The sequence below is a fragment of the Mastacembelus armatus genome, chromosome 18 (genome assembly GCF_900324485.2).
Source record: "Mastacembelus armatus chromosome 18, fMasArm1.2, whole genome shotgun sequence".
Lineage (NCBI taxonomy): Eukaryota > Metazoa > Chordata > Actinopteri > Synbranchiformes > Mastacembelidae > Mastacembelus > Mastacembelus armatus.
In genome coordinates this window covers 9,109,970-9,120,980 of record NC_046650.1, presented here as the reverse complement: position 1 = coordinate 9,120,980, position 11,011 = coordinate 9,109,970, and the positions used below count along the sequence as shown (strand labels likewise).

Sequence of the window (11,011 nt, the reverse complement as noted above, 5' to 3'; positions counted from 1 at the left end):
CCATCAGTAAAACCGGAATCATGCAAATATTATACAAAGACCTTACAAGACATAGTGTATGTACAGTAAGACATGTCATCATCATGATTACATGGGGAATATTTGTATATTTTTATTGCTTTAACAAGAAATAAGGCTATTTACAATTAGACAATGCAATTTATTTACACACCTAAGATTTATCCTATTATTCAATATTAAGCAAAATAAAAAAATTCCAAAAAAAGACCCACTCATTCCTGTCACAATGTACAAGGGTCTGTATTGACTTACACATTTCAAAAAAGTGGCCATACATTTTTTTCTTTTCTGACGTGACCCTGAAACGAACAAACAAACACTAATTTATTTTGCTCCTAAACCTTCAACTTGTTGATTACTGTTAGGTTGGAAATATATTTGACAGAAGGCTTCTACCCTTACATTACTGTAACAGCAATAGCATTTCCTTACTTCCCATCTTAGCATATGATTAAGTGATCATGTTGACATTTCATTCATGCATTCATTCATTTACAGTCATGGGTGTTCACACAGTCAAACCGGACTGTGGACACTGAATACACATTCACAGGCCATTCACAGGCTCAGTGGTGTTTATGGCTTTGTGAAAGCCTGTGGGAAAATAGACAGATGACCTTTAGTTAACTGTATAGTTTAGATGAGAGAACCTCGGGTTAACATCTACACTGTGCAATTGCCATAGTTTGCCACAGTAGATGTCAATGAAGTGGGAAACTCTAAAAATACTCCCATTTCTTAAAAGCACAGCAGAGTTGTTCCTTTGTTTTGTTTGTATAAACATGAAGTTTGTCCATTTCCAGCTAGGCTACTGTAGTATTTCCCCCCAGAGTTTGTGCATTATGGTAGAAAATGTACTGTCAAATAGGGAAAGACACATGTGGAAGATATAAACATCCAGGAGACAAGAGAGGAAAAGAGCACAGGGGATGTTGAGATTTCCTATGTGTGTGAGGTGTGCTATGAGTTCCTGACATGCTCAGTTGTTGCTCACTTTCCCTACAAGTCTGTTGGAGAGAGCTGGAGAAAGAAGCTTTGTCAAGGCACATCTCCAATTGAGAAAAGAGCTTTTATTTTCTCAGACAGATGCTGTGAGATGAAGCACGAAACAATCAGTGGATAATTTCATTTTATTTTTCATTTCAATTTTATTTTTGCAACTTATTCTGCCAAACAAGGACAAGCAGTTGTTGAGCCTCTGAAAGTCTTAGTATATGATTTAAATTTTTCAAGCTATTTCTCTTTTTTTATTGATACATGCCTCTTTTAAACTTTAAACTGTTTAATGGCTGAGGAAAGAGGAAAAAACAGCTTCTGCTACACAAATGTATGTTTATGATCTTCCAGCTTCTGAAAGTTAGGATTTCTCAACCACTGTTTTAAAAGTCCTGTTCACCCTAACCCCAAAGTGATGCCAGCTCCTGTGATGGGGTTTATTGATAGAATACAATTAAATGTATAAAACGTTCACATGTGGTTAGGTTGTGCATGTGCATGCCCCATTTGAATTGTTTCATTACCTCCTTAGGAAAAAAAATTGTAACGGATAAAGAAATGTGTGTGGATGTTGCCATTTAAAGAAGTGCTCCCTTGTCTCCCATTGAAAAGAGATTTCCACCCTTAAAAGACTACAGGCTCAAGAGAACAGATAACCAGTGGGGCGGTGTTTTTCCCACTGTCATGAAGGCAGGGGTTAAAATATGGGTAGAGAGGCTCAGGGAAGGTAAACCCACTGTAGGTGTAAATGTGAGTCTTTGCATCTGCGTCATAGAAGGCGACAGATCCTTCCTCACAGTCCAGAAATATGCCGATTTTCTGTGGGGTTTGCTCGAGGTGGAGGGTGATGCATGGGCCGGCACATGCAGACAGACTGCTGCCTTTCCGCCGGCAGATTGCCCAATAACCGCTGTCAGGACGAACTGTGATGGCTCCCTTCCTGTTGATGGACTCCCTGGCCACGCCAAGATCCCAGTCTGTTTTATCCCCAACCTGAAAGATAAGAATACAGAAATAATAACTAATAACTGTAAACAACCATAGAAATAAAAAAAGGAAATGTGGTCTAATACAGCAGAAATTTTACAAGAATCTTTCCTTGGTTTATATTAGTGGTTCCCAACATTTTAATCTTCTGCTGTTATTTACTTTTTCCAGGGCTGCTATGATTCTAAAGCAATGAAACTGTTGTCAACCACAAGGTGGCTGTAGTGATGGGGCTTTTTGGAGGTGGAGTTATTTGGATTTTCCCTGCCTTAGTCAGCACACAAAGCAGAATTGCAGGCAGGGTCTGGGTGTGTGTTTGCAGAATGTGTCATTATACATCTACCTGAACCACCCAGTAATGTCTTCCCGAGGTGAAGCTTTGTTTCCCCAAGACAGAGACGCAGGAGTCGAACCTGCGGGGGTCATCCGGGACTGAGGTCCTCGTGGGCTGGCTGCTAAGGCTCACCTGTAGATCATCATCAGCGACATTAACAACTTACATCCTGATTTTGCTCCATGTACATTATCAGTCACGTTTCTCAGTGATCATACAGTCACACGCTACCTTTTTTCCATCTGGGGACAGGACCAACCAGCCTGCAGCAGTCTCAGGATCCAACGTTATATCCACTGAAGGCAAAAACAAAAAAAAAAAAACATGTGGGTGTGGGCTGATGTTTATTGTTCACTTAATTATAGAAACATTTCAGCCCAACATGAAAATATTGGAATATGCCACTTGAACCACATCTGAGAATCATAAGTCCATGTAATATAATGGACAAAAATACCCATACACATACCTGCATAGCTAGACACCTTGTTCATTTCTACAAAAGATGAGAAAAACTGTTAACTGTGATTTATGAAACCATAATATGATTTGAAAAGTTTACCATTTTGTGTGTCACATATATTAAAAATATAATGACAGAAGTTTCTGACCCTCTGCAGAAAGATTCTTTTCAAGTTCACGGCAGACGTCTACCAGCTTAGAAAAATTTTGCCTTAGTGTCCCTATGTAGTTGTCTGACTCGACTCTGACCTCAGACCAGACCCTGGTGGACAGTGGAGTACTCAGAGAGAGGAAACTCTAAAAAAGGACGACAGTGACACACAATGTTCATGTGCATAAAGTAATTATAATTTCTCATAGACTGCATGACACACACACACAAAACAGGTAGAGTGGGACATTTAAAGTCCATTATATTGTGTGTCACCCTCTTTTTGACACCTATCTGACAAGTCAAACTTGCTAGCATATAGAGGGATTGGTGAACAGAAATATTAACCTGTAGGAGGTGGAGGGGGTCATCGGTGTGCTCCAGGTAATGCAGCTCCCCATATCTCCTCTGCAGTTCATTAATTTCTTTCCGCAGCTCCTCTAGGAACTCCTCTGCTCTCTTCTCAGCAGCTTCCTGTTTCCTCTCCATCTCATCGATGAACATAGCCTGGTTTCTCTCAATGGCACTTATCGCCATCGCGAAGATCTGAACGCTTGCCTCTACCTCTCTTTCTTTATTAATCTGTGTATACAATCATACATCAATGTTAGTTAATACCTAAAATAAGAGGAACAAATGTTCTTCTTGTGAAAAGGTGCAGCACTGCTGAAAAAATACGCCAATCTTGAAGATATGGATACCACAGAAAAAGAATCTTACTTTGCTCTGCTCCATCGATTTCTTGAACTCCTCAATCTTTTTCAGTCTGTTGTGGATCATCTCTTGAAATTCTGCTTTGGTCTTCTTCATCTGAATCTGTAAAGGTTAAAGGTTCAGATCACCTTGATGTGTATCATAAGATAAACAGTATATTATTTGATATAATAAGATATTACATTGAAACTATACATAATCAATAATTCACTTTGTGAAAAGTTTTGCGGTTAAGTAGACAGACAGCATAATCTTTCAGTGGTACTGTGTGATAAAATGACTCTACCTGTGCTTCTTACCTTCAGCCTCTTACTCTCTTTCTCAATGGGGATGGTAGCATGGTTTTTATGCTCCTTCTCAGTGCATATTATGCACACAGGCTTCTGATCCTTCTGGCAAAACATCTCCAGGATCTGGTTATGATTCGCGCAGAAATGACTGGACGTGAAGGTGGCCGGATCCATCAACCTGTGCTTCGTCATCACTGGATCACTTAGATGAGGTGTCAGGTGAAGTCCACAGTAAGATTTCTGGCAGATGAGGCAAGACTTGATTGCTGTGGCTTTGATTCCGTGGCATACGTCACAGGGAACATCAGACTTAGAAGGTTGTTTTGGGAGTCTTGGGAGTGGCTTGAGTCCTCTCTGGCCCTTCAGACACCTTTTGTTTTAATACACAAGTCAAACAAAATAGTGAAAAAATGCCTAAAATAACACTTAAGAGTGTCTTTGACTGTGAAGAACACTGTGTAATTGTTTAAATGCATATACTGTACACAAAAATTATATCAACAAACCTTTTAAATTTCTCAGTAATATCTTTTAAGTCTAAATTGATCCTAAGTTTTGGACGGGGTTTGAAGGTCTCTTTGCACAATGGACACTCTGACTTCTGTCTTGTATCCCAGAACCGTTTGATGCACTCCAGGCAGAAATTGTGTCCACATGGGATGGAGGCAGGGTTCTTGAAGATATCCAGACAGATGCTGCACCGAAACTGCTCCTCAGACAATGTAGAGGCCATGTTTCTGACTGAAAAAGTCAAAGTCAAAGTCAAAGTCTGTTTTATTGTCAATTCTGCCACATGTAGAGCACATACAGAGAATTGAAATTGCGTTACTCTCAGACCATTGGTGCATACTGATAAACACTAAACACTAAATAGTGCAATGTAAAAAAAATTACAACTAAGCACATGCAAAATAAAAGATAAGATAAAGTTAAAAAAACAAATACAAATAGCGTAATGCACATAGCAGCTTAGGATACAAAACCAGTGCAATATATGAACAGATCAGATGTATTGGATGGTGGTGCAATTAAGTGAGCTTATCAGTCTTGATAAAGTGACTGTGCTGCACAGCGAACAGTCCAGATTCTCCATAAAGTGACCGGTGAAGTCACTGAGGTCTGTGTGTGAACTGAAAGAATATTATGTTTATGTTTATGAACTATACATACATGTACAACACGTGGATTTCTTGTATATACTATGATGGACATGTTTTTTTAATATTTTAAAGAGTCTTATCTATATGGCAAACTTTTTGCAAAAATTATAGTCGTCATGTCAATCTAAAATAAACTCTCTATAGCCAGGCTTCACTCCAGCAAAAGACACCATCATACATCGACTGGGCAGAATGGCAAATGCACTTAACAAAACACAATAACAAAAACATTAAAATGCCACTCTATGCAGATGATGTTTTCCTTTATTTTACAGTACAAAACAAAGTTTTTATGTAAAACTAAACCTTTCATGTGTCATGTAGAGTTACAGTTACTGTATGTAATAGATAATAAATTAAGATGTAAAGTTAAACCTCCAGCTTATGTTATGATTACTAGAGGCACTCCATCACTGTGCAGCATTACTGATTTCTAACATGTTAGAAAAAAAGAGCAGTGAGTAAATTTATGAGTTATACAGTGTTACATTTACCTTTTTTTTATCTGTCTGTCCCAAATTTGTACTTTATTTAGACCAGGTGTCTCCAATTCCAGTCCTGGAGATCCACAACCTGCTTGTTTTCCAACTATCCCTGCCCTTGCAGCTTCTGATTGGCTGAACACACCTAATCCAGGTAATCACCAGTGGGCAGGGCAGGGATAGTTGGAAAACAGCAGGACAGTGAACCCCAAGGACCAGAACTAGAGACTCCTGATTTAGACATTGTGCTGCAGTGTTGGTCTTCTGCCAGCATGGTGTCTGTATTCCTTATATTTGTATCTTTATATAGCATCTATATTTTTCCTTTGGCTGCAAAGCCAATAGTACATTTCAGATAAAGAACAGAGTTGAAGTTGATGTCAAACACCACCAGATGAACTGTAGTGACACTGCTATTCCATTGACCATAAATGATCTTTACATGTAGACTATACTCTGATGTTTTTCTTCAGTTTATTACCTTGATAACAGTGTTATGAATGTATTCACTAAACTAGTTCCTTTCCATGTCTTACATTACCCTTTAAATGCTGATTAACACAAAACACAAAAATATACTATATATCATCTATTTTACATTGAAGCTTTCTGACACTCAGACCATAAGACCTAAGGGTGTTTTCTATGGCCGTGTTGTTACATTCAATTTAAATATTTGAAAGATCTTGTGCATCATTTACCCAAAATTCAATCCAACATACAACCCTAGTTCACTTTTTAATGTAATTTATACACATCTGCTCAACAGCAACGCTAAACATGAAAGAGAGGGCTATTTGTCAAACAAAGCATTTTAATTAGAATTAGAGCCTGCAGGTAATAGCTTGAGGTAAAACTGTGAAAGCCGATAGTGTAGGAATGTCGCTGCACAGCTGAAATCAGAGCTAAAAATATTCTCTGAACTTATGGTAACATGTGCACAAGGAACAAAATAAAAGAATTTCCTAGTGGGAAATGCCCAGTTAACATTATAGCCTGGGAAGTTGGACGGTATTGTCCCATGTATGTGTATTGTTTCTATGTTTTATCAAACTCTAAGAAAAGCATGAAAATGCATATAAAATTGTTAAAACGGTAAATAAAGAACCTGTTTTAATGGATTCATGATCCTGTTGAGATTTATTTGAAGATTAGTTCAAAGTGTATTTCTGTTTTCATTTAAATGTCAGTGACCCAAAACATTTTGCCAATCTGCTTCCATGATACCCAGTTAGACATGTTTACCTTTAAGCAATTTCCTTAAAAAAAAAAAAAAAAATTTATGGCAAAATCGATAAGTCTACTGACATTTCACTATGTATGTTCTCACTCACTATCTGCTAAATATAAATAATGTCTTACCTATGTGGGTTGATGGACGGATTCTCTGTCACAGTTGTGTTGACTGCAGGTGTATAAACGAGGTCAAAACAGACTCACCAAGCTCCTCCCACATAATGTTTGTGAAAGGGTTTAACTGGTATTTCTGGTTCTCCTTCTATCCGTACTATCTTCTATCTTTCCGTCCAGTCTTCAAACTTAGTGAAAATATCACTAATCAGTTTTTGTCAGAATAAATCATGGCTTCTCTGAACTACATGGACCCCATAAGACCCCTATTTAAATGGTGAAAACAAAACTGATGTATAATTTGTGATCGACTTTGAAATTTGTTAGCAAACATTTGCTTAGTTACACACTGACACTCTTAGTTATGCAGTCAGGGAGTAACGTTGGTATTTATTTCGATTGTTTTTCCGGTCATGTGAAAAATATCTGGTTCTTCAGCTGCTAAATGCTACATTGTTTTCACCCTCCAGTCACTTAATGTGTTCATCCATAGTAAATAGTTGGTTTCTAGAGCTTTTTGTTTTTACAGAGAACAACAATTTGCGTGGGTAAGAGTGAAACTTTACCAAACAGTAAAGTTGCAGACAAGGTAGCCAAACAGTTACAACACATTAATTATAGCTGCTTTAAGGTACAGTTAGGGTAAGGTTGATATGTATTTAAAGTTAATTGCACTCCATTCATTTTGCATGAATACAATGGCTACATTATGCCAAGCTCTTTTATTCTCATTACATGAAAGACACACCACTTACTGTTGGCCTCGGATGTAATTTAAAGCTCAAAACGCAGAATTATCCAACTGGTTATACACTGGTCTTACAGGATGTCAGAGCAGGCTGTGGGGACATCCAGTACTTCCCTCTCTTGTTCTCAACACGTTATGTTCGCTTTTGCCTGTGTATAAATAGACCTTTTATTGTGATCCAAACCTAAAACCTGGATTAAACCTAATTAATTTCAAGTCTAACATGCATAGTCATTTCATTATCTAACATATGCTTCATCAAACAAAATACTAACAGCTGAGAAAAATTTCTAATAAATAAAATAACTATAGAAAGGATGGCAGGATTTTATGGTGTGTCATAAATGTAGCACCACTTACTGCATATTAGCATTCCTTCATATTACATAGATAAACTACACTCATAAATTTGTCACATGCAAGATTCACTGGCATAAGATGCTCTGTGATTGCTTGACAGCTTGAAATGTAGCAGACATATTTTTGTGTTCGTCCTGGCATTCTTTTAATAGTCTGGACACATGAGGTGTGACGCCATTATACTGCCACAAAGACCTCCAACCCTAACCCTCCACCCTGTACAGTATGTTCTTGCTGTTGCCTAAAACATGAAGGAGAAAAGAACCAGTGTGACTTGTTGAGATTATATTATCCTTGAAGTGTTCTCTGGACGTATAAGTGTGTTTTCTGTTATAAGTCACAATAACATAGGATTACTTATTAAATCTGGAAAGAGGATCAGCAATCAACATTATTTTCAGCTGAAATAACAACCTCCTTTACTCAATTGTGGGCTTCCTCACAGAATCAATTGAAAGAAATTGTGAGATATGGGGGGGGGGTCACACTTTCTTTCAGTGACTGAACATGAGACATGCTCTCTGAGCAAGTGTAACATGATGACAGCTGATCATGTGCTGGGACGTGTCAAATCGCAGGAGTGAGTGGTCCAAGCAGACCCCAGCACCGGTCCACTAATGACTTGAACACATTCAACTGGCGGCTGTCAGGTTGGCAGCTTATCTCTTGTGAAACACGGGACATTTATTCAACTGAAGAGGAAGAAACAGTTGGAAAAAAATGTTCACATTAGAGAAGAAAGGAATTTTAGAAAATTTCTTCCTGTTGTACTCTGGTTTCCTCCCACAGTCCAAAAACATGTATGGCAGGTTGATTGTTTAGCTGAGATTTTAAACAAATATAAATATCTAAAGAGTACATCCTCTTTCTAGTCAATATGAGCTGTAGGAAACAGAAACCTTTTATTATCTCCAACATAACTGTGGTAAACAGATCCCTGTTACATGACAGGTGTGTCACTCCACATGCATGTATGAGGTTACATGGGAATGTTGGGCTGTTTTAATGTTGTTGATGTTGAGGAGCTTACAAAAGCTGTCAGTGCTCAGCTCCAACTCCTTCACTCACTCACTCACTCACTCACTCACTCACTCACTCACTCACTCACTCACTCACTCACTCACTCACTCACTCACTCACTCCTTCACGCTTATGGCATGAAACACCCTCTTTCAGACACACACTGAGTAAACAGATGTTGAATACTGCTTAATCAAACAGCACTGTGTTGTTATCACACCGCTGCAGTATATGCAAGTGCCACAGAAGCTGTTAATTATTTAAATCCTCTGAAGTGGCATTGTGCCCTTACAGTAGCCTTATTAACCTAATTGTTACGAGTACAGCTCCATGACATTTTTTTAAGCAAAAGTTTTGTTGATTAAATGCAGTAATGTTTCCCTTCAGTTTGGCATTGCCGCAGGCACTGGGACTTTACTGGGTGTAACCTTGTCATGTATAGCCACTATGAAACAAATACTTAAACTACTATTAGCTCCAGAAAGTTCAGCTGAAACCTTCTGCTGATTACAGAGCATCAAATCCACTAATTTGCTGTTTGCCCTTTCTATTGTCACAAAAATCCTAAAGATCAAGAATTTATTTAATGACAGACAAACTTAATGTTGTTTGCGGTTCCTCAGTCTGCTTTGGTGTACGGCATGTTCCCTTTGTGGTGTTCTCATGCAAAAGTAAATATTACTGAGCAGCGACACATCACAAACAGCCAGTATTTACTATGCCGCTCCTGCTCCTCTGCCAATATTACAAATAGTGACAATAAGTAGTAATTATTGTGCCGCACCTCGTTGCTCACTATGTAGGTCGTGTTTGCTGTACAACTTTTCCATAACGAAGCCAGACAGATTTTCTTAGTCAAAACTTTATATCAGAGTTAAATTAAATCAAGGTGTAATCTACACATATTGCTGTGCATGTGCCTATGCAAGGCTCTCTGTGGGCGTGTCAGTGTATTTGTTTGAAGTGGTTGAAGCATATTTGTGTCAGACTTAAATTCCTACCTAATTACGTAACAAGACTGCTTGCTATGCTTCATGTCGTCAGTCAGTCTAGCACTATCAATACTGAGATTTTAGATTGTCCTACAAAATGTGGTGCTCACAAATTTAAAATCTAAATTGGTTTCTTAGAATAAAACAGAGCTTGTTTCTTCTTTGAAGGCAGAAAAACAATTAGGCTGTACAGTGTCTACTTTGGATCCTAGAGATATCCTGCATGCTCATGCTGCTGCCACTACTCACTACTTACCTCTGTCAGTTATATGAAAAGGTTGGATGGTTGTCACTAGCATCTGGAAGGCATCAGCACACCTGACCCCATAAGGGTTTTCTATCTAAATTGTTGTTTTATTTAACATCTTGAGTTGAGTTCAGCTCAGCAGATCACAGGTGGGACTGACTTTAAATGTTCCTCATACCAGCCCAGACTGGTGTTGCCATGCACCTCAATACTGGCGTGAGCTGTAAAGCAGTTTGAGGTTAAAGATGCTCGTTCAAAACACTGTTAATAATAGTTGTGATTATTTTAATGTTGACATATATATATATACACTACTCACAAAAAGTTAGGGATATTTGACTTTCAGCTGAAATTTATGGAAAATGTAAAAAGTTCATACTACAGCGATATTATATCATGAAAGTAGGGCATTTAAGTAGAAGTATGCAATGGTAATTTCTTCATCTCAAACAATTTATTGAAACCAAAGCTAACAACAGTGGTGGGTATACCACAACAAAAAATGTCAATGTCTCAATAACTTTGTTAATTGTCAATTGTTAGGTGTCGTCTTGGTCTCATGATGTCAAAATGTGAACAGCATGATGAAGAGGACTGTTTAAATACGAACTGTCATTGAACCAGAACACTTAGTGGTCGATGGTCATGGATCAGACACTTGTTGTGATTTTTGTGGTTAATCACCTTGTTAGAGAAC

General features: G+C 38.1%; 1 protein-coding gene across 1 annotated transcript; it reads right to left on the bottom strand.

Annotated features, from left to right (window-relative positions):
• Window positions 1–1,071: 1,071 nt before the first annotated feature.
• On the bottom strand, window positions 1,072–7,010 carry LOC113125716 (E3 ubiquitin-protein ligase TRIM39-like). The gene is made up of 10 exons (XM_026299370.1): window positions 6,960–7,010; window positions 4,462–4,696; window positions 3,965–4,325; window positions 3,672–3,767; window positions 3,300–3,533; window positions 2,950–3,097; window positions 2,808–2,834; window positions 2,570–2,634; window positions 2,348–2,470; window positions 1,072–2,010 (listed from the first exon to the last, which is right to left on the bottom strand). Exons 2-10 carry the CDS (start codon window positions 4,686–4,688, stop codon window positions 1,642–1,644), a joined length of 1,650 nt encoding a protein of 549 aa, XP_026155155.1. The 5' UTR covers window positions 4,689–4,696; window positions 6,960–7,010; the 3' UTR covers window positions 1,072–1,641.
• Between the last annotated feature and the right edge of the window lie 4,001 nt (window positions 7,011–11,011).